Below are 27,917 nucleotides of genomic sequence, written 5' to 3'. Positions count from 1 at the left end.
AGCAAGGCAGATGCTTGGCTGTTTGAGGAACAGCTCCAGAATGGCAAGAGGATGTCTGCTGGTGGAGGTTGGTGTGCCAAATATATATAAAACAACATTTGTAAAGAAAGGACTCTATGTTGTCTGTCTTGTGAAATGTCTTGCGAAACCTATGGGAGTTCAGATCTGCAGTTGAAAGGGTTCAGTAGTGTTAACCCAAATCTAAAGTGAAAAGAACTGCCACAATCTGGAAAAGGGTTTAGTTAAAAAAATTAAGCTTGAAGTTTTAAATATTTCAAATGAACAAAGCAAACGCTACTTAGAAAGGTTAATTTTAAAACTTGCAATTAAATGAACAAACCAATAAAAGGGATCCTTAGCCCAAATCAAATAACAGAGTTAACCTGGTTGCAAAACATACACCAGGCTTATGCAAACATCTGGTATCGATTTCCATCTTGTACACTGAAAGCATTTGTAGCCAGAGTTCAAAATACGATTTTAATGGGATTCCCCATGAACACCCTGGTTTGGATCAAAGCATTCTATAGATCTAATACTAAATAGTAGTAGTAGTAGTAATAGTAGTAGTAACTTGGTGAATAGCAGTGAGGATTTTTCAAGCTCTTTCAGACAGAGCTCTCAGTCTTATGGCTGTCTTACCTTCAGCTCTACTGCTGTCTCCATGTTCCGTGATGTTACGCTGCAAAGACGAAGCAAGATGGTTTTGCCTAAATGACTGCAAGTGAGTTTTGAGGATGATTTTCTTGTGGCAGCAGTCAGAGATAGCCAAGCGAGGTTTCAGACTATTTACTCAGCTGAGCTTTGGATTAATCAGAAACAGACTTCTCTTCTGGGACCAATTGAAGGATTGACCTTTGCAAATCAACAACCAAAAGGAGAAAAACGAAAGAAAAGAAAAAAGAAAGGAAGAAAAGGCAACTTGTTCAGCAGTTTTTTGGACACTTTATTTCAGCTAATGTAAGAAAGGCGCAATATACATAACACTTGTTAGAAATGGATAAGATATGTTACTTTTTCATATTACAATGTTTAACATAAGAAGAAAATATAATGGCTAATGCATTATTAAAATATTATTATAAGGGCTTCTGAAAAGGGTCAGCTAAAAGCAATGTTATAACTGAAGCATAACTAAAGGACAGGAAACTGCCCAGACAGGTGCAAGAGCCGTTAGACTGTTAAAAGAGAATAACACGGGACTTGTGGTTAGGACTAGTAGTCAAGAGAAATGAGAAATTGAATCAACCGAAAACAGCAGTTGATAACACATCTGTTGTTTTCTGAACTCATGACCTTGTGGTTTAGCTAACAAGGAGGGGGGGAATGAATAAGTAGATCTTGGAGAATTAATTCTTAATATAGAAGTAAGTAAATAATAGTAGGTGGAATATCAAATGAGGGGAGCAAGCAGGTAAACAGAGGCGGGATCAACTGGCGAACCGGGATAGGCTGTAACCCCTTAAGTCTCTGACCAATAAAGAGACTGGGGAGGGACCTCTTCGGCCGGGCATAAGGTATAAGAAGGTTTAACATGTGCTTGGGGTGTGTGCCTACTTTGCTAGAGCACCCAGACTTGCAATTCTGTATTAATAAAAGGAACAGAGTGCTTTCACCATTGTCCTTGAATCTTTATTTCAAATCATATTTCTAACACCCTAATTCTAGATATGTACTTTGTAAACCAACCATTTAAAATAAACATTGAACAAATTCTAAACTGCTTCAGGCTTATAAGAATATAAAGTACGTCCGTTCAATGCTCCTACTGCTTGAGGTCTGTGCAGTGCCCCCTGTCCCCACCCCCACAGCTATCTGGGTAGGACTCTCCTTGGGACATACTGCCTGTTGGCATTCCAGCAGTATGCGAATCGTTTGTATATGCTGGATGTTTCCAGGGTAAGCTGCTAGTCTGATGTGACAGTTTGTATCTGACAGTAAAGTTGATGCATTGTTAGCTTGAGGCTTATCTTTTCCTTCTCTGCTGTGTTCATTAGTAAAGTTTTCTTGAGTATACTTCAGCTGTGGGTTCACGTTATGGGGCCAGCAGTGGCAGTATAGGAAACTAAGTTTGGACACACAAGGTTTAGGAGGGAACAGAAAGTGTATAGTCAACAAATGTGAATATGGAGCAGTAAAAAAAAAAATCAAAATCAAAATCCTGATCTCATGGCTAGCTCAGATATCAAATTTTCTGTAGCCAAGTTGAATAGTGGCAACTATCACCTCTGGAAATTCAAGTTAAAAATGTTTTTCCAAGGCTGTATCCAAGGATGATCTGTGGTAGGTGATAATCACAGAGAGACCAAATATCCAGAAGTGTGGGATGAGAATCAAGTGCCTTCCAGTGGATCAAGTGCCTTCCAGTGGATCATGATGAATTAATTTGCATTAGAAACGTAGGGAAAGTGGAGTGCACTTCAAAGACTACTTGGGTGTGCTACTCTGAAAAGCTGTACCAAATTAAGCTAGGGGAAGGCAGAGCAATGACTCAGTTGCTTTCTGGAGGGTGGTGGCAGGCAAGTTACATAACAGTCCATCAAGGCCAGCTTGCTGCATCTCGACACCCTCCTGGAAGCACATTTACAGGAAATCTATGCAGGGAGACATGGTTGCTCTCAGACAAGGGTGGTCAATGTAGACAACTATCCTGATACCCCCAAACTTATTTCTCTATTAAAACCTGGTAAAGCCCAGGTGGAGACAATATCCCCCATAATTGCTTAAACTCTTTTAGAGTTTGGGCCCCAGTACGAGCTGTGCTCTTTACATGGATCATTCATACAGCATGTATTCCAGAGGACTGGCCATCATTCCAATCTATAAAAAAGGGAGCAGCTCTGATCCTGCCAATTAAATATCATCAGTAAACTCTTGCATGAGAGATTAATAGTCTGGTTAGACAAGGGCTTTATCTTGACGAGCACAGGAGGAAAGCACATTGCTCTTATTCTCCACAATATGATGAAATTGGCACTCCTCCTTCAGGGTTATAGGGCAGAGCTAGTATCCCTAAAACCCAGGAAAACATACTCCCAGGTGGGAGGCGGGCAGAAGTAATAGCTCCCCCCCATTATGCCCACTGTTCTGCGAAGAAGCAAAAATCCCCAGTTATCCAGGGCAGGATCTGAAGGGAGGATCTGTGCCTTGGTGTAGGGAGCTTTTATCCTTTGCTTTGCTGATGCCCAGCTGTGCATCGCCAGGTTATAAAAACAGAGATCTGCTGCGTTCCCTGACTGTTTGCTCTAATGGGGTGAAATGGGTGTGTGTGTGCGCGCGCTTTCCCTATGAGAGCACCCCATCCCAATTTCACCCCATTAGAGGAAAAAAGTCTGGGAACGCAGCAGATCTCTGTTTTTATAAACTTGCAACTTTCCTGAAACTAAGGTACTTGCGCTTACAAATTATCTGAATAATTTAATAATTCCTGAATTTAGAAAAGACTTAACATTAGTTAGATTGTATGTTTTACAATCCGTGCTTTTAGAGGGACGGTATCAGAAAGTGCTGTACCATGAATGTATGTGTCCCTGTGGTGAAAGGGAAGTGGAAACTGTTGGACATGTGCTATAATATTGTTCCTTTTACTGAGATATTCATTGTGTTTTATTATACCTATTTTAACATAAATGCCAGGCAAATCAAATGAATTTTAACATTTTGCTCTTCTTTCTTATCAAAACTCTCAATTACGGATTGGCTAACTTTTGGCAAAACAGTAATATTCCATTTAGCTAATACACCAGTCTTGTTAGTCCTGTTGAGTTTCTGTATTTGTTTATTTGTTTATTTCATTTCATTTCATTTCTATACTGCCCAGTAGCCGAAGCTGTCTGGGTGGTTCTCAAAAATTAAAGCCGTAAGGTACAGCATAAAATATATGGAAGCTATAATTATATACACTGTGTGTAATTATTGTATTTTTTATATAAGCTGATCTTTGATCATAATAAAATTTATCTATCTATCCAGAACAATGCAAGAGCTTAATAATGCTATGTTAGAAGTTGTGGAGTAGCTTTGTGGTATCAGAGAAGATGTTAAAGTAAACCATATAGCAGCACTTCAGTTCTGTAGTCTACTTGAGTCACATGGTGCCCTCATCTAAGTTGTATGGTTGGATTCGATGGCCTTATGGGTCCCTACTGAGAAGAATATCCTTGGATGGTGAAGCTGGGACACTACATTCTCATGGCTGTGAATATAGAGCATGCCACCAGATGATTGCATGTTGCAGTGGGAGTGTCCTCCTAGACTGTGGACTGGATTCATCTGTGTTTGGTGTGGCCTCTGGAGCTGTGTGCCTTGTGTGACTCCTCTTGGCACAATCACAACTGGAGTGTATTGCCAATAACTTTGTGGGAGCTATTTCAGAGCACTTACATGGGTACAAGTACAAAGTCCCCTCCTCTTTGCCCCACTTCACTGGCCCTTTGTGGGACAATGGTCTCCTATGGGTATAAAGTGTAGCTGCATTTGGGACACGCTAGGGGTGTCTGCTTTATGAAATCGTCTGCTTGGGGATTGGTGCATGGTTGACAGGGGATTTGCTAAAGCCCTTTGAGGTACCAAGGTATGCTAATTTGGGCATTGTGTGGGGCAGGTCTGTGAGTGTGTGCCATGTTTTCCCTTGGTTCATTTCCTCTCCCTGGATGTAATGGGGCTGTAACATTTTATGCCCTTCTCTGGGAGCATCTTACTTTGCACCATCCATTTGTGTGTGTGAGAGAGCTGAGATGGCTCAGAATACTTCATAGTGATCCCACACCTCTGCCCACCCATTGCATGCCCTCTTTCAACCCCATCCACACTTGCAGTTTGTAAGTCTGATAGTGGAAGAAGGTTTGGGAGTGGAACTTCTGAATGTGGAATTCTTCCTCTGACCACAGAACTGGCCACTTGGACTGGTACTTCAGAAACTTCCTACAGCCACTTAGACGTCAATTCTGAGTCTTAGGTTTGTACCCTTAATGGCATCGAAAATATATTAGAGTTAAGTAGATTGCACTGTAGCTGAAGCTTAAAAGAGAGTATTAGCACCTCAAAGAGGACCTTGATGCAGGTTCTCCCCTCCCACAAAAATGAAAAGTTTGCAATATGCACCATCTACTGGAAATTGGAGAAAGCAACAGGATAAAGGTTGAGACAAATATTTAGGCTGGACTATAGAGTGGGGTGGGGCGGTGGAAGCCTTCTCTTATACTTCAAAATGAAGTATAAATTATTTCAGGGCTTGTTGTTGTTGTTTAAAAAAGTTTCTTTTGTGTTGTGAGGTATTCAGAGTTATCTTATATATATATATAATATATTTACTTCAGAGTTGTGGGTTAGTTGGCTGCCTTCCCATTGATTGATTCTCTTGAAACACACTTCATTGGAAAGCACTTGTCACGCAGATTCCACAAATAACAACGGTTTTCAAAGTTGGGAGTTTATTTACATCCATAAACTTTTTTTTTTTAAAAAAAAAGAATTAGGCTATCTTCTATAAAGTTTTATTTTTAATATAAAATGTCAAGTATAATTAAATAAATATAATTAATTACAAATTGGAGCAAAATGAAATATGAAGAGAAAAAGTCTCTAAACATCTTTATAAAGACAGGTGTGGACCTGTAAACAAATCCTGAAGGGATTAGGAGACACTTACAGTTAAAAGTAGTCCAGTTCATGTTTAGTTATTGCTCAGAAATGAAGTCTCTAGCTCTTAAATTAACATGCCTAGACCTTGAATGCATGCCACCTTGCTAGTTCTACCCCTCCAACCCCTAGAGAAGAAGCTGTTCACCACCACCTGGACGCTGCTGCGACCACCATGGCAAGCCATCATATGCAGATGACTCAGCAGCCTTTTGACGACAGTGATGCTCTGGCTGGCCTTGCATCAGCCAGTGTCTCAAACTGCACAGGCCTAGGAGGCTGTCTGTGCCTGTCAGCATGCATCCTGCAACCAATATAGACAAGTTTGATGTCAGCAACTGTGTAAAGGTTTGAGCATGGGTGAGCATATGCCCAGAATTAGCCAGATTTTCCCATGTTTCGGCACTTGCAAGGGGGATTAGGTTTTCCTTTTATTGGTCCGGGGAAACAGGGCCGCCACCACCAGTGGCAGGAGTCAACAAATGGCAGCAGTGGCAGCAGCTGCCCGCTCACCTCCCCACCTCGTCACACACAGCTGTGCCGTGACTCACATCTCCCCACCTCTGAACTCTGCACACAGCACATGGCCTCAAGAGCCATGCAGCACCTGCATGTCCAACAAGAGCCGAGGCATCGCGGGATTTCTCGTGATACCTTGGACTCCCAGGTGCCATGTGCTTTCAGCAGGGGAGACACAAAACAGAGGGAGGAGGGGAAGCAGGGTGCACCATGCAGGCAGGGGCTGTTAGCTTGCTATGCCCACGCCCTGCCCCGCCCCACCCCCTTTGCCATTGAGCCTGGCCTTGTCATGGAGCCGCCTCTTGACCCTGCATGCAGCATGTGGCCTCGAGAGCCGTGCGGCGCCTGTATGTTTGACAAGGGCCAAGGCGTCACAGGACTTTTCATGATGCCTTAAGAACATAAGAACACAAGAAGTGCCCTGATGCTGGATCAGACTGAGGATCCATCTAGTCCAGCACTCTGTTCACACAGTGGCCACCCAGCTGTCAACCAGGGACTCACAAAGCAGGACAAGGGGAACAGCACCCTTCCACCCATGTTCCCCAGCAACTGGTGCACACAGGTTTACTGCCTCGTATACTGGAGATAGCACACAACCATCAGGGCGAGTAGCCATTGATAGTCTTTGCTTCCAGGAATTTATCCAACCCCTTTTTAAAGTCATCCAAATTGGTGGCCATCACTACATCGTGTTGTAATGAATTCCATAATTTAACTATGCTGTGTGAAGAAGTACTTCCTTTCATTTGTCCTTAATCTTCTACCAATCAGCTTCAAGAGATGACCCTGGGTTCTAATAGTTTGAGAGTGGGAGGAAAATGTCTCCCTATCCACATTCTCCATGTTGTTGTTTATTCGTTCAGTCGCTTCCGACTCTTCGTGACTTCATGGACCAGCCCACGCCAGAGCTTTCTGTCGGCCGTTGCCACCCTCAGCTCCCCCAAGGTCAAGTCTGTCACCTCCAGAATATCATCCATCCATCTTGCCCTTGGTCGGCCCCTCTTCCTTTTGCCTTCCACTTTCCCTAGCATCAGCATCTTCTCCAGGGTGTCCTGTCTTCTCATTATGTGGCCAAAGAATTCTGTACACCTCTATCATGTACACCCTTAGCCTCCTTTTTGCCAAGCTAAACAATCCCAGCTGTTGTAACCTTCCCTCAAAGGGGAGATGCTCCAGCCCGTTAATCATTTTAGTTGACCTTCCTGCACTTTCCCCAGGTCTCTAATACCTTTCTTTAGGTGTGGTGACAAGAACTATACATAGTATTCTGAGTGTGGTTGCACCATAGATTTGAATAAAAGTGGTATGATACTGGCAGTTTTTTTCTCAATTCGTTTTCTTATAATGCCTAATATGGTGTTTGCCACACATGGCGGCCACACACTGGGTGGACATGTCCATTGAGCTGTCCACCACAACCCCAAGTTCTCTTTCTTGTTTTGTCACCACCAGCTCAGATCCTATTACTGTAGGTTATACTTGAAGTTGGGGTTTTTTGCCACAACGTGCATCACCTTACACTGCACCTGCCATTTGGATGCCCACTTTCCCAGCTTGGAGAGATCCCTTTGGAGCTCCTCACAATCCCTTTGCATTTTAACAACCTTAAATAATTTGGTGTCATTGGCAAACTTGGCCACTGCACTGTTCACTCCTAATTCCAGATCATTTATGAACAAGTTGAAAAGAATTGATCCCACTACCGATCCTTGTGGAACCCCACTATTTCCCTCCATCAGGAGAATTGACCATTTATTCCTACTCTCTGCTTTCTGTTCCCTAACCAGTTACTGATCCACAAAAGGACCTCTCGTCTTATTCCATGACTTCTAAGTTTATTCAGGAGTCTTTGGTGAGGGACTTTATCAAAAGCCTTTTGGAAGTCTAAGCAAACAGTGTCCACCGGATCACCCGTCTACATGTTTGTTGACACTCTTAAAGAATTCTAGATTAGTGAGACAGGACTTGCCTTTGTGGAAGCCATGTTGATTAGTCCTCAGCAGGACCTGCCCTTCTATATGCTTACCAATTTTGTCTTTAATAATGCTTTCACCCAATTTACCTGGAACAAACGTCAAGCTAACCGGCCTGTAATTTCTCAGATCCCCCCTGGATCCCATTTTGAAAATTGGCCATCTTCCAGTCCTCTGGTACAGAGGCTGAGCTTAGGGACAAGTTGCATATTTTTGTGAGGAGGTCCTCAAGTTAATATTTGAGTACTTTGAGAACTCTAAGATGGATACCATCTGGGCCTGGTGATTTGTTTTCAATTTATCAATAAAATTGAGAACTTCATCTTTTGTCAGCACTATTTACCTAAGTTCCTCAGACTCCCTTCCTGAAAACATCAGTTCAGGCACAGACATCTGTCCTGTATCTTCTGCTGTGAACACTGCTGTGAAGAATTCATTCAGCTTCTCTGCAATCTCCCTGTCCTCCTTTAGCTCCATTGTCATCCTACGGTCCAATTGCTTCCCTAGCTGGTTTCCTGCTTCTGATATAAAGAATTCTTTATTGTTGGCCTTGATATTATTAAAGATGTGTTCTTCAAAATGCTTTTTGCATCTTTTAATGTTTGCTTGCCTTGCCTTTGTGCAAGCTTGTGTTCCCTTTTATTTTCCTGGGCAAAACTTCCATTTTCTGAAGGAAGCCCTCTTTTCTAGAATAGCTTCCTTGACAGTTTGTTAACCATGTTGGTGACCTCTTGGACTTGGTGCTACCTTTCCTAACCTGTGGAATACATTTTAGTTGAGCTTCTATTGTTGTACTTTTGAGTAAGCTCCATGCATTTTGCAAGGATTTAACCCTCTTGATTTCCCCTTACAACTCTCTATTCATCAGTTCCCTCATTTGAGAGAAGTTTCCTACTTTGAAGTCAAATGCGACTATGCTGGACTTCCTGGGCAATTTCCCACTTAAGTATATATTGAATCTGATAGCACTGTGGTCACTGTTAACAATTTGGTTCAACAATATTTACATCTCGTATTAGGTCATTGGCAACACCACTTAGGTTTAAGTCCAGGGTCGCCTCCCCTCTGGTCCATGACCAACTGTTCTAGTGCACAGTTGTTTAGCATATCAAGAACCCTTGTCATGACTGGAATATGCATTTTTCCAGTCAATGTGAGGATAATTGAAGTCACCCATTATTACAACATTTCCTCATTTGGAGGCCTTCCTGATTTTGTTTTCCATCTCAAGGTCACCCTGAGCATTTTGGTCTGGGAGACGATAGCATGTTCCTAGCATTGTAACCACTAAGATTTCAACTGGAGGGTCTGAGAAGTTAGTCTGTGTAACCTGATCTGCTACAATAAAGACCTCACTGCTACTTGTGCTTGTGTGTAAGTTGCTAGCATGTAACAGAAAGTTGGGCCTTGACAACAGAAAGTCAGGCTTGAGTCTCTCAGAGGAATTGTTCTTTGAACAGGTGATCTCCAGGCTATATCAAAAACTGCTGGAGGGGGAAACACACACGATAAAGCTCCTCTGGGGTCATGGTATTAAATTCAGATTTTTATTTGGTTCCAAGCCAGAAAAGATATTTGTTAGCAGTACAGAAGGATCCTAATCAAAGTTATAGCACAATGCTTTGTATATTTACATGTAGTAATTCCAATCTTGTTCAGTGCAACTTACTAGTAAGTATGTTTAAGGAACCTGTAGATACACAACTCAACATATACCAAAGAGTGAATACAAAAATGTTCTGGACAGATATACACAATTTCATCAATAAACACTTAAAATTGAATAAAGAAATGCAATGTTTTTTGCACAAGAATTTGCATCTTTAAATTGGTTCATCTCCTGAAATTAAAAGAGTTTTTTGGAAAATCCAAGGATTGTGAGTTGGGAAATTTTAGATTAACATTGAGCTTCAGATCATATCCAAGGAGGAGACAATTTACAAAGGTGAGATTGTTGGTGACACTGCATTATTAGATTTGTTATCCAGCAAACTTTTGTGTTGCTTATCAAGATCAGTTAAAGACATTTTAATCATCTGAAGCAGTTGAGTCTTTCCTTACTAGCATCCATGCCATGGAATCTTCAGCTATATCTTTAGGCACCTAGGAAGTTGAATTGGCCCTTTGGCCAGTCAGTCCTGGGCTTGCTAATTGTCTAGGTAGATAAAGCTCCTTAGGTAGATAAAACTTTGCTTCATTCTCACTCTCCCCTGCCCCCACCCCACTGTGTTGGTCATACTGAAAAGAAGGACACTGAATGGTCACTGAAATGCACTAGTTCGTTCCAAATGGCCATAGGAAATCACTGGAAGATTTTAGGGATCATCTTCAATTCAAAATACCAAAAGGGGATAAACATTTATTTTTCATAGAGAACAATTCAGAATTGTTCCCATTCCCATTCCCAATCCCATTCATTTCAGCATGTCCGTTCTAAGTAGACCCAAGTTGAATTTTGACTTTACATTTAACAAATGAATCCAGTGCGGAGAAATGTAAACATGAACGGCCCTGATTTGAGTCCATTCTTTGAAAGGAATGGGAAACTAGTTAAAGATGAATAATTTAAGTTTTTCATTTCAATGGATCTATTCTGAGTAGGATTTACCTCAGAAGTATAAACCTCATGTTTCATGAATTTCCCCTGTAGTGATAAAAACATTTGTTTGTCTACAGTAAGGTGGGTCTACAACTGGCTGGCTAACCACAAGAGAGTTAACACTAATGGCTCTACATCGAGTTGGAGAGCAGTAACCGGGGGGGGGGGGGTACCATAAGGTTCTGTCTTGGGGCCATTTTAAAGATGAGGCTTGAGCCGAAGCGTTATCTCGAAGTGTTTTATTATGCTGTCCAATTACCTGGCCATAAATCTCTGGCTGAGAATGCAAGCAGTAGCTAGCTGTGGTCGTAAGCCAAACAGTGCCGATCACACAGAGTCCAGAGCCAAGCCAAAGTCCAGTCCTCTCCAAGAGCTGAGTCCGTTGTCCAGAATGCCAGGGTCTCACATACTAGCGAAGTCAGTCAGCCAGTCTGGGTCGAGAGTCCAAGGTCAGAAGCAGGGAACAGTATAAGGAATGCACTGGCCATCAGGAATATCAAAAGGTGATTGCCAGACCGGGGCAGCGGTTGGCTTCCTCCTTTTCAAGCCCTGCCAGTATGACCCCACCCTGAGTCCAGCTGTGCCTCATTACTCCATCCTCTGACCCAGCCTCCTATTTAAGCTGGGTGTCTTTTTCCAACCGGTTTTGCACGCGCAAACTCCTTCTTACTGCCTGCGTCTGCTCTGCCCTTTTCCTACGCCTATGCGCCCGAGGGCTGGGTGGTCTCCCAATCTCTGTCTCTGATTCTATCTCCAGAGCATCAGGCAGGGCAAAGGGCTGGCTAGCCCCTGGTTCTTCCAAGGGACCTGCGTCCCCCTCCGCTGCTTGGCTTTCTTCTCCCTGCGTGCCTGTGTTTCCTTCCAACTCAACAATTCTATGATCTTTGATTCTACACCTCGGTATCACAGATTTCAGTAGTAGTGAATGTCAACATTTGGATTCAATTGACTGGTGCCAGGAAGCTGCTGGTCAGACTTTGAATTGGACGTCAAAGGGGCTCTGTTGGAAGAGGATGGCTGACTGGGGCTTGGGAGTCAACATCCAGTCCAGGCAAAACTAAATTTTCTAAAATTGCAGGAATAAAAGGATTTTGCTGTGATGAAATGAAGGGAAATGCTCGGAAGAGGATTTTCTATCGGCCTTCTTTATTTCCCAAAACATTACCAAATCAAATGAAAGACAAATCTCAACAAGCCTATCTGAAAATATCTCCTCAAAAATGATATGCCAAGCTGCAGCTTGGACTAAAAAGACAAAACATGTCCATTTTCAGCACTTTTTAACATGCTCTACCTGTGGCAATTTGTACCAGATTGGTTTGAAATTTTGCACAATTGTAGACCTCATCATGTAGATCATGGATGTCAAGATTCAGGTTATTAGCTCAAGAGAAATAATTTTTATTCTGAGGTTTATAATGGTAGAACCTTTACTTTTTTGCATCCCTTGTCCCCTTTAAATATTAAACATCAATATGGTTTTATTTTTTAAAGTACTAAGCAATGTCATTTAGTTTCAACATTATTTTTTCAAATCTCTTCCAATTTCCTTAATGCTTTATTGCTCATAGATTTTTCTAAGCAGAGGTACAATAGATTGGGTCAGTGGTATAGCATCAGGTGGAATACTGCTTTGTAAACTGGAATGCTACTATTTTAATTGTTTATAAATCTTTGATTCCTGAATTATTTTTAAAGTGCTAGTTAGAATCACCATTCTGGGCTTATAAATGGGTTCTTAAATTCTTTAAGATGCATGAAAAACATTTTGTCATGAGATAGCACATGCTACAGTGAAGATCAACATACAGTGAATTAATTGTATTATATCCAAAAGATCTCAGATTCTTTCCAAAGAGTTCCAGGAAGAAACGCTTCTACACATATTCACAAGAACTTGTATGTGAAGAGTCTTGTTCATTTATGTGCTAAAGGACCTAATTTTGCTTAGCAGGAATGTTGCAGTAAAAGCGTTTCCCACAATCTCTGGATGGCAAAGCGATGAGTCAGTCGTAGTGAAGGCTCCTTACCGAGGCACCTCCAAGTCTCTTTCTTTCCACGAAGTTAGGAATCTGTCAACAGACAAAAATCCCTCTTAGAACTGGCAGTAACTTCTACTTTATCTTGTATCAACTGAATAGCAATAACTCCAGATTTAGTGAATCACTGATTTTCACACAACTTAATTCTATTAAGCTAATCTCTAGATTTCGCCTACTAACTCTTTCCCCCAATATTATTTATGAATTGTTCATCAGATGTATATACCACCTTTCAACAAATGTCACCAAGGCAATGTACACCAAATAAAAACAATAATTCATAAAAGAGCAGTTCTGGATGAAGATGGAAGTTTCATTGACTATACATTGTTTGCCCTTGTCCCAAATCATTTCTCTTCTAGTGGAGCAGCTATTTTATTCATGGGTCAACCACAGAACATGTGATGGAATAATGAACTCGAAAGTGCATTCTCACCCAACAGAGCCCCCTCCCCCAAATATCTAAGATTTAGGGGAAATTGTTCACCATCTGGAGGGCATTTATTCCAAGTAGATAAACCACAGCACTTCCCATTTTAGAAATCACTCCTTCATCCCACCTCACTCTAAACTTTTTGCCTTTGCCTTCAGTGGTGCCTGCAGCGTAAGTGTCTGCAGAGGCCACGGACTGGCTAATCCACTGTCCTCTTGGGGAGGATGCTAAAAGCCACAAAATGTGTGAAGGCCTCTATGTTGGCTCAAGAAATGCATCTGGAACGTCAAAGGGCCACAGCTTGGCCATCCCTGGTGTAACATTATAGGGAAAGGGCTGGGAGAGAGAGAGAGAGAGAGAGAGAGGGGACAGCATCTTCTGGTCCTGTCCTCCACCTGCATGCGCCTTGTTCCCTCAGACTTCCCTCAGACTTTCAATAGAAAAACAGGGTGCCCACACCTTGTTCTACAAGGCCCACATGTTTTATTTCAATTTTAGATAGCCCAATAATCCAGTTCCCTGGGTGGTGTACAATGTGTGTGTGTGTGTGTGTGTGTGTGTGTGTGTGAATGATTGTGATGTATACATTTACACAAAAGCATGCATTTCCGTAACATTTATTTATCCTGTGAAACTGACAAGCATGGAAAATCCCTCCATTTATTCATCTTTATACTGTGTAAAAGGGCTAAATGTTAACTGCAGGAAATTAAAGATGCTCCAGTGCAGACTCGAAATCTCCCTTTTCTTACAACCCGTCTGTGCAATTTGCGTAGCCCCAATCCTTTGCAACCCTCATGAGCAGGTCCCGCTGAGTTCGACAGCAAATGCTCCCATGAATGTATGTGTGCAGGACTACAGCCACAGGTAATTCATTTCTGGTATTTTTCTCAATGAACCTCAAAGATGAGAAGATGAAACTGCCCAAAGACAGGAAGCTGTTACAGTAACTATGCTATAAACATTTCAGATTAATCGTTTCTGAGTGGAATAGCGGCTTGGCAAATTTGCTCAATCTAAATACTATTTCTAGTATTTCCTTCTGTTATAATAATATCAAAAGTGTTTTCATCCATATGACAACAGAGAAACTATCATCATCAAAGGCTTATTTTAAATGAAACACTGCCTCTAAGCAAACAGAGATCCTTTGAAACTGCTATTACTTTCCAGACACACACAAGGGAGTAAAAATAATGACAAATTTTACCTTACCCAGGAAATGCCACTACAATCCTTATTATAGCCAATTTGAAAAATATTAGTGTTGCACACATTGCATTTGGAACAAAAATAATTTAAGGTTAAAATAAAGTATTTATTAGCACAATGTGGGCTGAGTAGGGAAGGTATTCTTCCTCTATTGCCCAAGAAATGAGAGAACAGCTGTGTTCAGATGTCACTATAAGCCATGATGGTTTAATAAGCTACTCACAAGCAGCTTATTTTGAAAATAAGGCACAGTCAGTGCCCCCCCCATCAGACAAATAAGCTACTGTGCAAAATCTGAGTCATCCCCGCCAGCCGCCTGTCCTGCTGCAATGTTCCCACCCCAGCAAAGGTGCTGCTTCACCCATTGCCAACTTCACAGCAGCCTCTTTTAACCTTCCATAATATGCCAATGAGAGGGGAGAGGTGTGGGGTAAAGTACAGGAGCTTCGTTCAGCGCTTGCAGCATCACCCCAACAAGGAGGTAGTGGCTTTAAAGTGCTGAAAGTTTGCAGGATCAGCCTCCCCTAATCAGAAGGCACCCAACGCTCCATCAAACATCTGCACAATTACACATAAAAGCGTGAAAAAAATAGGTGCACCAAAAAGGGGGTGGCACAAATAAAGCCCTGGAAGTTTGCAGGATTGGGACCAAACTTCATACACAGCATCCCCTGGCAGGGATGCCCAGAAGGCAAAATGACAGCCCTGCCCAGCTGCTGCCACCCAACCAAAATGGTGTTTGTCACTTTGGGAGACTGCATAGCACATCACTGGGGGAAGGGTTAGGGTGAGGTCGGGCTGCGAGTATGATCACTTGCTAGGCAGATCACGGAAACAGAGATCTGCCGGCTGGAGGAGAGAGGGGCAACAGTTTTGACTGCTTTTGCCATGTAACTCTGTAGACGACCAAATAACCACCACACAACACTGTTACAAGGTAGCTTCTGTGAGCAGCACTGACTCCATTTTGAAGCGACCCAAAACCCCATCTACAGACTGAGAGCATTCACACAAGGCCTATGTCAAGTAACCATTTCCTGATAGACTTCTTCAAATGCATTTCCCAGAGACAAAAGTAGGGGTAAAACTAAGCAGAATATGAATGCTGGATGGCAAGAGTTTTACCTGGTCATACACAGGCTAATGTAGCCCTGTTGCTGAACTCCAGGCTGCATCAAGTACAGCCATCATCCCAAATCACCCTCTTTTGTTCCCATAGCAAGTAGATCTTTAGATAAGATCACACACACACAAAAACCCTCAAGTTAGGAGGAAGAAAAAGTCTCTCTCTCTCTCTATCTCTTTAGAACCAGAAACACAGAACATACTACACTTTCCAGCTTGCAAGTGCAAGCTGCCATGGGTGAGTGCTTTGCCTGGCTGTATTCTTTTCTTCTTCACCTAAGACCAAGAGCTGCAACGCTCCCCAGTTCTGCTCTACAAGAAAGGGCTGCAGCCCAAGGAAAAGTATGCTGCCTTTAAAGATTCCCTCTACTCTTTCCCCTGTTGTCTGTGTGTGTGTGTGTGTGTGTGTGTATGCTCTTAAGTCTCAAAAGGTCTGTTTTTCAGTCTTGAAACTGCTTCTAAGCCTCTACTTGCTCAGCTAATTTTCCCCAAACTAGCTTGTGCCTTTGTATTTGTTTCAACCTCAATAAATGTGCCATTGTGGCGTTATCCCCTTCAATGCTGTAAGTTTCTTAAGTAAGAATCGCCTTACTTAGCCATAGACGCTCTATTGCCAATGTCAAAAGATTCCTTATAAGCGGGTGTAAATCTCATTAGAACATGTGCAAGTTTGTACACAGGTCTAATGAGAGCACATCACGTAACAACACAATAATCTTTGAGGGGTTAAATAATCCACTCGGCAGAATGGGGGTTATCAGAGTGGATTATTTTGGCCAAATAAGACATTGCATGTTAAAAAAAAAAAAAACTCCTGATAGACAACACGATAACCCAAGATGTGTTAATTAAGCCATCATGGCTTCTTTAATCCATCAGGGTTTATCATGACATCTGAACCCACTCATAGAGTTTCTTTTAAGTTTTGCACACCTACCTGGTTACCATCTCGTAAGAAGTATCTCTTTTCTATGACCTGAAACAAAATAAAAAGGAAGGGCCTGGTAACTGTGCTATATGTGCAATTATTGTCTCATGCAATAGATCTAAGAGTCACCCCCAGTTGTACAGAAACATGTCAATGCAGCAGTTTCTTAGGCTGAATGTTACAATCTCCAGAGCAAACATGCTTGTTTCAAAAACAGGTCAGCTTTTATCTTACTGTCGAAGTACTGATATTTTCAATATCTTTTAAGGAATTTGTAATTAGTAACATAGAATCATAGAATAGCAGAGCTGGAAGGGGCCTACAAGGCCATCGAGTCCAACCCCCTGCTCAATGCAGGAATCCACCCTAAAGCATTCCTGACAGATGCTTGTCCAGCTGCCTCTTGGATGCCTCTAGTGTGGGAGAGCCCACAACCTCCCCAGGCAATTGATTCCATTGTCGCACTGCTCTAACAGTCAGGAAGCTTTTCCTGATGTCCAGCTGGAATCTGGCTTCCTTTAACTTGAGCCCATTATTCCATGTCCAGCACTCCGGGAGGATCGAGAAGAGATCCTGGCCCTCCTCTGTGTGACAACCTTTTAAGTATTTGAAGAGTGCTATCATGTCTCCCCTCCATCTTCTCTTCTCCAGGCTAAACATGCCCAGTTCTTTCAGTCTCTCTTCATAGGGCTTTGTTTCCAGACCCCTGATCATCCTGGTTGCCCTCCTCTGAACACACTCCAGCTTGTCTGCATCCTTCTTGAATTGTTGAGCCCAGAACTCGACGCAATACTCTAGATGAGGCCTAACCAGGGCCGAATAGAGAGGAACCAGTACCTCACACGATTTGGAAGCTATACTTCTATTAATGCAGCCCAAAATAACATTGGCCTTTCTTGCAGCCATATCGCACTGTTGGCTCATATTCAGCTTGCAATCTACAACAATTCCAAGATCCTTCTCGTTTGTAGTATTGCTACAAACTCTGAACTCCCTCCATCTTGTCTGCATCTTTCTTGAAGTGTAGTGCCCAGAACTGGACACAATACACAAGATGAGGCCTAACTTAAGGATGGTAACTTTGAGGCTTGACTTCTGCAATGCACTATAAGTAGGGATGTGCCTAGTCTGGGAACTTTAACTAGTTCAAAATATGCCAGCCAGGTTGGTCACCAGTACACCTAGGGCTGACCATATTACACCATCTCTAAAATCACTTCACTGGCTGCCAATTAGTTTCTGGGCAAAGTACAAAGTGTTGGTCATTACCTTTAAAGCCCTATTTATTTATTTATTTATTGCATTTCTGTACCGCCCAATAGCCGGAGCTCTCTGGGCGGTTCACCTGGACCCAAACCCTATGTGGTTTGGGTCCAGGTTACCTGTGGGATCACCTTCTCCCATACAATCCATCCTACACACTGCAGTCCTCTGGGAAGAATTTACGCTAGTCAGCCAGAGGACCTTCTCTTCTGCTGCTCCCAGACTGTGGAATGACCTGCTGGGAGATATTTGTCAACTTAATAGTCTTTTTGAATTCAAGAAGGCTATAAAGACTGATCTCTCCTGGCAGGCCTACCCAGTCAAATTTTAAGATATTTGACCGTTATTTTAATATTGTATCAGTTTTATGTATTTTATGGTAATTGTATCTAATGTTGTTCCCTGCATCAATCTAGAGGGAGAAATAAATAAATAATTATTAGCATTATTATTAACCAGTGCCAAATAGAGAGGAAAGAGTACCTTGTGCGATTTGGAAGCTATACTTCTATTAATGCAGCCCAAAATAGCATTTGCTTTTTTTTGCAGCCGCATCACACTGTTGGCTCATATTCGGCTTGTGAGCTACAACAATTCCAAGATCCTTCTTGCTTGTAGTATTGCTGAGCCAAGTATCCTTCATCTTGTAACTGTGCATTTGGTTTCTTTTTCCAAAGTGTAGAACTTGGCATTTATCCCTATTAAATTTCATTGTTATTTTCATCCCAGAGCTCCAGCATATCAAGATCACTTTGAAGTTTGTTTCTGTCTTCCAGGGTATTAGCTATGCCACCCAATTTTGTTTCTGGCACCTCACCAGTCTTCCACGATTTCACAAAGATAATAGACAGTGCTGAGGGTTCTTCTGCTAGCTCCTTCATTACTCTAGGATGCAGTTCTTTGGGCCCTGGCAATTTGAACTTGTTCAAAGAAATTTGCTGTTCCTTGACCTTTCATTTACCAAACTCAAAGTGCAATCCTGCCTCTTCAGCTTGTACTTCACTTTTCCCAGGGGGATTATAGACCCGCTTTTGGGAGAAGACTGAGCCAAAGTAGGAACTGATCCACCCCAAGATCTAATTTACTAACAGGATCAAGTAGACCCTCTAATAATAGAATCACATGTTTCTTTGAGCATTCATCATTGTTTCTTTGAGCATTCATCATAGCACAAATAGGCTTGAGAAGAAAAAATCTACATGATCAATTAATACACTGACATTGATCCTCCAAAAAAAACAAGGACATTTTAGGTGTGGTGGTTGCACTGTTTGTGCTCTAACAACTCGAACAAAGGAGTTCAAAAATCCCTTTGATAACAGAGTCTTTCGGTTACAGCACTTTTCAAATTGCTCGACTAAACGGATTATGTTGTCAAAACAACACGTTGCATTCGGACAACAATTGTTGAGCATCGTTCTAAACTAAAACGTTCTGTATTAAAGCACCATTAGTGCAGAACTTCAATGTTCATTCTCATTGGCATGATGATTTCAATTTTTTGGTGATTGATAGGATCTATGCACACAATTATAATTGGAGTGATAATGAAAACTTACTCCGAAGAAAAGAGGCGGAACGGATTTTTAGATAAACTCAATGCAGCCTAATAGCCTTAATATCAACATAGAATACTCATCATATTTAGGTTATCCACCAGCTGTTTTCGTTTTAGCTATCAGTCTGATATAAATATCCTTGTAGTTACTAACAGCCATCAGCTGTAATGAAGAGTTCACCATATCTGAGGTGTGAATAGCTTGGCCGGGATTTCAAGGTATGAACTTTACCATTGTTTCATGGATACAATTATTATATTTGGATAGTATAAATTAATATATATATAATTTTTCATAGTGATTCTCCATATGGAGTGGAGGAATGTTGAATGAAAGACTCACCTTATCAAAGAATCGACTGAGCTTGACAGCATTGGAGGAGCCTGCAGCCAGGTATCGAGGACTGGTGCAGTCCTGAAACACACAAAAAGCCTTTCTCTTGGGACTCAGTGAAATCACAATCCCTAGGAAGCAAAGCAGTTCTGAAGTACAAACCAAGAAAGATGAGAGGGGAGCCCTCAACAGAGATGTGAAACCAGAACAAAAAGGACCATGAAAAGTGGGTTAAACATGAATATTAGGTTAAACACGAATGGGTTCAACCCATTTGTGGGTTAAAGTGGGTTAAACACATATATACTTTGTAAGGCTATTGTAAATCAAAATATAACCCCACAATTAGTACTGGATTAGATAGATAGATACACACCTATCATGCCTTGTGAATACAGTGAGTGAGAACACACAGTTAACTTTACAGCTCAAATAGTCAGATATAGAAATAGTCGAAACAACACTAGGATCTGTATAATAGGTTTATAACTCTAATGGACATACATAAGAGATAACGAAACAATGGTCAGTACATTTATATTTAACGGCAACTCGGAATGTGTTGTTGCTTCTGTTCTAGGAACACAATTTGACTGGAAACTAACTCACTATTCTAACTCACCTAGTAGTTTAGTAAAGCAATGCCCACACTTTCTTCATTGTCTCAACATTTTAGGGCAACAAAAGAAGTGTCAGCAGTAGACTAAGTAGGCTTTTGCAAACATTCTAGTTTACTGATTCCCTACATTACTCTCAGGCAACATCCTTAGCTTCTCATCAATTCCGTATTTAGTCATGTCTCTCCGACAATTATTCATGCTCCTCCATCTTCCATGGAGTGATACTGTGTGGCCAGATATCAAACAGTTAGATTTACAATGGTTTTCTAAAGAATAGAAACGACAACAAATATAATTGTATTGACCATTGTTGTATATCCATTAGAGTTGCAAGCCTATTATATAGTAACTATTATTGTTTTGACTAGTTCCTCAAAATATCCAGCCCCATTCTCCCCACACCCCAATTCCCATTCACAATACTCCCCCCACCTCCCAAACTTGCTTGCAATAGGCAGGCTCTTCATTCTATGCATTCACTTCCCACTTATTTCAGTGAGCTTAAGCATGCCTAATCAGCACATGAGATCAGACTTTCAGCCAGTACCCACGTAAAGGCATACAGACTGCACACACGTCACATGGGCCCTTGGGCATTCTTACACACCAGGATGAAAATAACTTATTCCCCAGCATGTTGGTGACAAGTTTTATCTAACACTGGGGAAAGGCATTTGCACATCATCAGGTGTGGCACACGTGCAGACACACATTATTTATTTTGCCACAGCACTACCAGTTACCCCTTTCTGCATAATAAAAGGTTTGCACATGCATAGGTTACACTATGGCATACACACAGTTTTTGATTTGTATAATGGGTCCATTAGTGTGGCATAACTGTGTGAAAGCACTTGAAGAACATAGCTTGATGTTTGTGTCCACTTGTGGTTTTTTTTGTTCAACTTCAGTATATATGTTTTGCCTCATATCTGTGGAGCAACTCTTAGCGTATCCCTGCTCCTTGGTGGGGTGCACATGTCTCCCCACCCCATATCAGGGCTGAGAATAGGAATAATGTATTTTGCAACAGGATTTCTTACACTCTCTCTAGCCCAGTTCATTATGCCTGAACAAAGTACCTACCTAACCCCAGACCTTCCAGCATTCAGCAGGGTGGTCTGAGGAAGGATTCTACTTCTACGCACTTGAATGCAAGTAGGAGCCTCCATATGATCAGGAACTTTGATCCAGGGTTCCTGAATGTGCAGGAGCTTCACTGCTCAACAAGAATTGAGCAGATGGGGACCATTGTGTGCAGATCCGTGCCCTTTACATCCATTGCTCTGCTTCTTTTTCCTCTTAAAAAGGTGTTTATGCCCAATAAAAACAAACAATCCAAACTGACAAATTAAAATACAAGTACAAACCAGATTAATTTCTTCGGCACTGAAATCCTCAGCAAGGAAAGCAGTTCGGGTCAAGACATCATTGCGCTTCATCTCTGGGATCTGGTCCAATTTGGTCCCTATAACAAGCAGCGGTATCTGGTTATCAGCAAACTGCTCACGGTCATAATCCCTGTATAGCAAAAGGAGGAGATGTGTGTCAGTAAACAACATTTTTTACAGATGAACAACAATATTAATATTAATTGGAGAGAAGTGCTTTGAAATAGTAGTATTCACAAGGTTTTTTTTTTTCTGGAACTAGTGGAAGCTATTTAGGAAGTATAAAGAAAGACAGACTAGCATCTGAGAAGCCAGGCTGACAATAGAAGATCATAAGAGTGGGTGGAATATTACTGTTACAAAGTTCACAGTATCTGATTCCATCCAATGAAATGGGATCTAGCCCATAAAAGTTTATGCAATAATAAATATGTAAAGCCTTTAAGGGTTAGGGAGGGGAACATGTGGGGAACATGACTCCCCCCTCCCCTGCCCACCCCATTTATTAATTTTATTTACAAAGTCAGATCCTTTTAGTGCTTCAAATCATTATTACAAATGGCATAAACGAAAATGACAAAATCTCTAGCTAAGGAAGAAAAGGAACAAACAGGGAGCATGGTGGTGATTAAAGTCAAAAGGGAGAACACATTTGAGAACAAGGGTTAAAGCAAAGGAGGAAGATCATGCATCTAGCATTCAAACCGATGATCACTACAAAAATATGAGAGATGAAGCATATGATGAACTAGTTCAATACATTAGAACTGTGATTATTCCTAAAAAGAGGTAATACATGTGACGACTCTCAATGAAAGGCTTCAAACCCTCATGACACGCAGAGGAATACAGGGAATAGACGAATCAACCAAGAAGCATATTAGAAGAAAATTGGAATCCGAGTTCGGTGACAGCCTCCATATATTCCCAGACAACCAAGGAAAAATTTTGGCCCAACCTGATAGTGTCATGCTTCTTGTAAGAGAAAACCAGAGTTTGAAAAGAGAATTATCAGTTTTAAAGGTTAAGGCAACAGACGTGAACAAGATAATTGAGAAAGCATCATTGCACATAAGAACAATGATTAAAACAAACTTGACATCAACACCATGGCCATATCATCCTTCAGACGTTGATAAAGATTCATTTACAGTGCCTGATTATCTATTAGGTTCCTATTAGGTTCCTATTAGGGCTTCTGTCTGGAGTTCCAGAAAACACAAAGCCCTCCAAAAGGGTCGCCTTACTTATGCAATCATTCAGTCAGGACATTATATATGCAGTGACAAATGGCCAGCAGAAACCCCCAAAGCAATTGTTGCTCCCATACACCGTAAAAATGCTGACAGACAATGTTGAAATAATTCGCACTCTAAACAGACTTGGTCATGGGATTTCATACTCACAACTGGAAGAAAATGATAGCGCCTTATGTCTTCAGAAACTTGCTGCTACCTTAAATGAGCAAACTTCTTCCATCCGCCATTCAGCCTCATGAATTCACTAACTTAGCATGGGATAACATTGATAGGTTGGAAGAGACGCTTAACGGTAAGGGGACAACTCATCGAGTCAACGGTATAGCTGTGCAGCCCAAGTTGTTTGGACCACAACCTTTTAAAGCTCCTCTCCCAAGCATTGAGAAACAAAAGCAAAGAACATGGACCACCACAAATACTGAAGAATTGTTCATGTATGTTTCTGGTGAATGAGTTAGGCCTCAGCCATTGATGACAAGTACCAAAGTCATGCCGGAATGTATTGCCCAATTGAAGCTTGCACAAAATAAGAACATAATCTGGGTTGCTACAAGACAAGAAGGGAGCCTCACACAGATATAATACCAAGTTGGACAGGATTTAACATCAGTACTAGAGACCTAGTTAGTGTATCACAGGATTCCATTGGCTACTTGCCCACCATTAATGCCCCTGCAACTGAGTTGACAACTGATTCTGAAATTATGAAACAGTCAGAGCTGATAAGGGAATCACTGCATTTGGCAAAAATTGTAGTGGTCATGGATCAAGCGCTCTACGCAAAAGCAACTGAGATCGTGTGGAAGCATAATGAGTGTTATGAGGCAATAATGATAAGCTCAGATGACACCGATGTGATTATGATGTTTGGGATTCCATGACATGGCTAAATTTTTCTGAAATGTGGTACTAAAATACATATGCAAGTCCTTGACACTGGGAAAATAGCTTCAACTCTTGGTGAAAATGTTTGTAAAGCTATGATAGGTCTCCATGCGTTTACCGGATGTGACACAGTAAGCGCATTTGCAGTAAAAGTAAAAGTGCATTCAAAATCCTGTCTGCCAACAGACATACACAGGAAACATTTTCGCAGCTCGGAGATGAATGTATCTCTCTGAAGAACTAATGGACAAATTGGAACAATTCTCGTGCTTAGTGTATGCACCAAAATCTTCGGTACATCACATGAATGACTTGAGATATCACCTATTTTGCACAAAGAAGGATGAGATAGTCATCAACTTCCACCTTGCAGGGACTGTCTGAAGAAACATGCCAAACGTGCAAATTATCAAGCCGCTATAAGCAAGAGATGTCTTCTGAACGATCCACAGACACCTGGTCCAATTGGGAGAGGGTGGAAGTGGGAAAAACAAGATAGAGCAGAGCAACTGGTAGTGGACTGGATGGAGGGGCAGCCAGCACCGCAGGCTATGTTAGATCTACTAGCTTGCAACTGCATTAGGAACTGCCAACTGCCAACATGTGTCTGCTATCTAAATGACCTCAAGCGCACTGACATGTGCAGACTTCCCGGCTGTGAAAATCAAACAGACGCAGAGAATGATGAGGCCTATTCAGAAGAAGATTATGACGAATGTGAATGATAAAATTGTGTTTATGTTCAATCACAACATACATTGCCTATGTAAGATGTAACAACTATTAGAAATTGTCAGTGAAAATTATGCATATAATCTATATCAATATATAAGGAATACAATAAAGTTCTATTGTTATTATTATAAGGACTATATTATTATTATTACAATTAATAATCATAATTATTTTTAAATACTATTGAATTTAATCAATGTGGCGGAATTAGATTTATTTTTCAAAATATTATGATGAATTTGTATGCTATCTATCAAAAATATGAAAACCATTTTTTCCGCCTATAGTTGCTAATCCAATAATATCAGACAAAAGGCAGAGTAATGACTTGTTATCACATATTTTCCATCTCTAGGCATCCATACCTTGCAAAAAAATCATACTAGAACCCATCCCCCCAAGTGGTACCAATTAGGCATGTGCTCCGCTCCGATTAGAACCGGCGAATCAGAAGCGAATTGGCCTGCTCCGCCTTGCCCAGAGGCGGAGTAGAAGCGGACCGCGGACCCCTAGAAGCAAGGCGAAGAGAAGCAGCCATTTTCGGAGCGATCCTCTTTCCGCGGACTGCTCCGATCGCCATTTTGAAACATTTCGCCCATAGGATTGCATTGCGGAAAAGAATAGGGGATAATTGTGTTGTTTTTGAAGCTATCGTTCTGAAAATTCTTGTGCTTAGAGAGTCGTGGATGGGGGTCATTTTGAGCCTACTCTCAGCTCTCTGCGTGGTGCGGTTCGCTTGCTAGATTTTTTGGAAGAATCGGGTAAACAAACAGGGACAGCGGGTAAACCGGCGTTTTTTTTTGGTTTTGTTTTTTGAAGCGATGACAGGCACATTCAACTCCCAATTCTGATGAGAATTGATCACCTCGTGAAGCATCCCCTAATCCCAGCGTTCGAGGGGGGGACTAAGGCAGAGGCACCCTCAGAGCTTTGATCTCTTAGCGTCTTGTGGGTTTTGGCGTTCGTGGGGAGAGGAGCAAGTTAGGTGCTGCTGCTACTGTGTTTGGAGATAGATTTAGGATTTAGCTTGGTGTGTGTGTGTGTGTTTGTTTGCTTCTTTCTGACTTTTAGCTTAGTTTGCTCTGTGTTTTTCCCTTACTTTGATTTAATATAAACTTTATTTTTAAATTTTGGAGTGTTTGTTTGGTTGGTTGGTTGGTTGTCCCCCCCCCTTCCCTCTCTTAAAGCCTGACTGTGTTTCATCTTCCTTCTTCCTTCTATATACAAAAAAATACAAAAAAAAATTCTCTATTTCTTCTCTCTGTTACTTGGACTGTGTATGTGACTGTGTTATTGTGTGAGTGTGCTGTGTGCACTGTTTGTGAAGTGCAACAGCCACAGATTGAGCATTTTAAATCCTGTTTGGGCAAAGCATACACACATTTCTTGTCCCATTTCCCTACATATAGTAATATTCTTATACATATTATTATATTCTTATACATATTATTATTAGTATTAGTATATTCTTATACATATTATTATTATTATTATTTTATTCTTATACATATTAGTAGTAGTATTAGTATATTCTTATACATATTATTATTAGTATTAGTATAATATCATCATGAGAAGAGGGAGCAGGCGCATGTCTGTGGCGGGGTGTGCTGAAAGCAGCAAGGCTCAGGCTGGCACTAAGCAGGCTGCCTCTCCTGCTATGAAAATCAAACAGGCAACTCCTTGGCTGGCTGCTCCGCAACAGAAGCAAGAGAACCAGCAGGCAGAGGCACTCTCTTCTGCAACTTGTGCCCGGCGTTCTCTTTTTGAGGGTGGGAATGGGAAAAGTGCCCCTTTGCAAGAGGCAGGTGGCAGCAGTGCCATTAGAGGAGGAGTATCCCCAACTCCTTCATTATCGTTTGAGCCCACGAGCCCGCTGATGGACCTGGCTCCAGACCTCCTAGACGAAGTCCTCAGCACAGTGGAGGGGCAGCAGGAGGAGGAGGCGGTGGTCCTCCAGGATGTGGGTGCTGAGGAGGAGCAGCAGCAGGCCGAGGCTCTCTCCCCAGTCTCATCCCACACCTCTTCCGCTGCAACCCCTGTTTCTGTGGCAACACCAGAGAGCTCAGGCGGGCAATTGGTGTCACCACGGAAGCGAAAGACAAGTATAGTGTGGGACCACTTTGAGGTGGGAGTGGATCCCCGCTTTGCTGTCTGTCGCCACTGTAAACTCACCCTAAGCAGGGGTTCATCTACAGGGCATTATGGAACCAGCAGCATGAAGATGCATCTTCAGAGGCAGCACCAGTCGATCTTGCTGGGGAAAGAGGTGGGCAAGGCGACTGGTTCCAGGGGAAAGCCGAAGGCTACTGCTGCTGCTGGCACTGCCACTCTAAGCTCTCCATCTCCCATCCCCACGAGGGTTAGGCAGGCAACCCTGCAGGACATGGGGTGGGGGAAGTATGGACCCACAAGATGGCGTTTTCCAATGCCCACCCAGATCACCACCTGCATCGGTGAGATGGTGGCATTGGACGACCAGCCATTCAGCCTTGTCGACAACGCAGGCTTCAAGAGGCTGATGGCGCTTGTGGTGCCATACTATAAGCTGCCGTGTCGCACCACCCTGAGCAGGCGGGTGGTGCCTTTCCTGTACCGTTCCTGCAGGGAGTTAGTGTTGGGTCGTCTGTGCCAGGCAGAGGCACAGATGGTGCACTTCACCTCGGACATTTGGTCCAGCGAGGGCAGGGTGCACGCTTACCTGTCCCTGATGGATCACTGGTGGACAGCCGTGGGGCAGGAAGCATCCAGCACTAGAGGGACTGGCAAGGAGGGCTACTGCTGGGCCCTCCTCCATACGCAAGTGATGGACCAGTCCCACACGGCAGGGGAGATTACGGAGGCCATGAACCGCATGGTGGATGGGTGGCTAGCTGGGCAGAAGGTCACCCGCGGTTACATGGTGACGGACGGGGGAGCCAACATGCTGAAGGCGATGTGTGACGGCGGATTCGATGGCGTCCGCTGCATCGCGCACGTCTTGAACCTGGTGGTAAGGGATGGTCTTGGGATGGGCAGCAAGGCCAACCTCGGACCCCTGTCCGGTATCCGTAACCTCCTGGAGAGCTGCAGAAAGGTGGCAGGGCATTTCCACCACAGCGTCAAGGGCAGTTGATTGCTGCGGGAGAAGCAGGAGGAGTTGAATCTCCCGCAGCACAGGCTAGTGCAAGATGTGGTGACACGCTGGAACTCCACCTACCTGATGCTGGAGCGTATGGTGGAGCAACAGCGTGCCATCCACGACTTGTTCAGGGTCAGGGACATGGGCGTCCACCCAGCCCTGGGCAAGCAGCAGTGGGGCGCCATGTCCCAGCTGGTGGTGGTCCTCAAGCCGTTCCTTGAGGTCACCGAGACCCTGAGCACTAGCTCTGCCCTCCTCAGCCAGGTGATCCCTGTAT

At 42.5% G+C, this 27,917-nt stretch overlaps 2 protein-coding genes across 2 annotated transcripts in view; both read right to left on the bottom strand.

Annotated features, from left to right (window-relative positions):
• HGD (homogentisate 1,2-dioxygenase) overlaps nt 1-779 on the bottom strand; it is a 36,150-nt gene extending 35,371 nt beyond the window's left edge. Inside the window, exon 1 of the mRNA XM_063128866.1 lies at nt 643-779. Within this exon, the coding sequence (XP_062984936.1) occupies nt 643-666 (24 nt within the window). The 5' untranslated portion in view covers nt 667-779. The remainder of the gene's footprint in view (nt 1-642) is intronic.
• An 8,881-nt stretch (nt 780-9,660) lies between these two features.
• RABL3 (RAB, member of RAS oncogene family like 3) overlaps nt 9,661-27,917 on the bottom strand; it is a 62,786-nt gene continuing 44,529 nt past the window's right edge. The window contains exons 5-8 of the mRNA XM_063128888.1: nt 21,620-21,770; nt 19,639-19,710; nt 16,484-16,522; nt 9,661-12,806 (exon numbers count right to left, since the gene is read on the bottom strand). Of these exons, the coding sequence (XP_062984958.1) occupies nt 12,741-12,806; nt 16,484-16,522; nt 19,639-19,710; nt 21,620-21,770 (328 nt within the window). The 3' untranslated portion in view covers nt 9,661-12,740. The remainder of the gene's footprint in view (nt 12,807-16,483; nt 16,523-19,638; nt 19,711-21,619; nt 21,771-27,917) is intronic.

Source organism: Elgaria multicarinata, chromosome 6, assembly GCF_023053635.1.
Source record: "Elgaria multicarinata webbii isolate HBS135686 ecotype San Diego chromosome 6, rElgMul1.1.pri, whole genome shotgun sequence".
In the NCBI taxonomy this organism is placed as follows: Eukaryota; Metazoa; Chordata; class Lepidosauria; order Squamata; family Anguidae; genus Elgaria; species Elgaria multicarinata.
The sequence above is the reverse complement of the archived record's forward strand: the minus strand, read 5'-3'. Positions and strand labels throughout refer to the sequence as shown.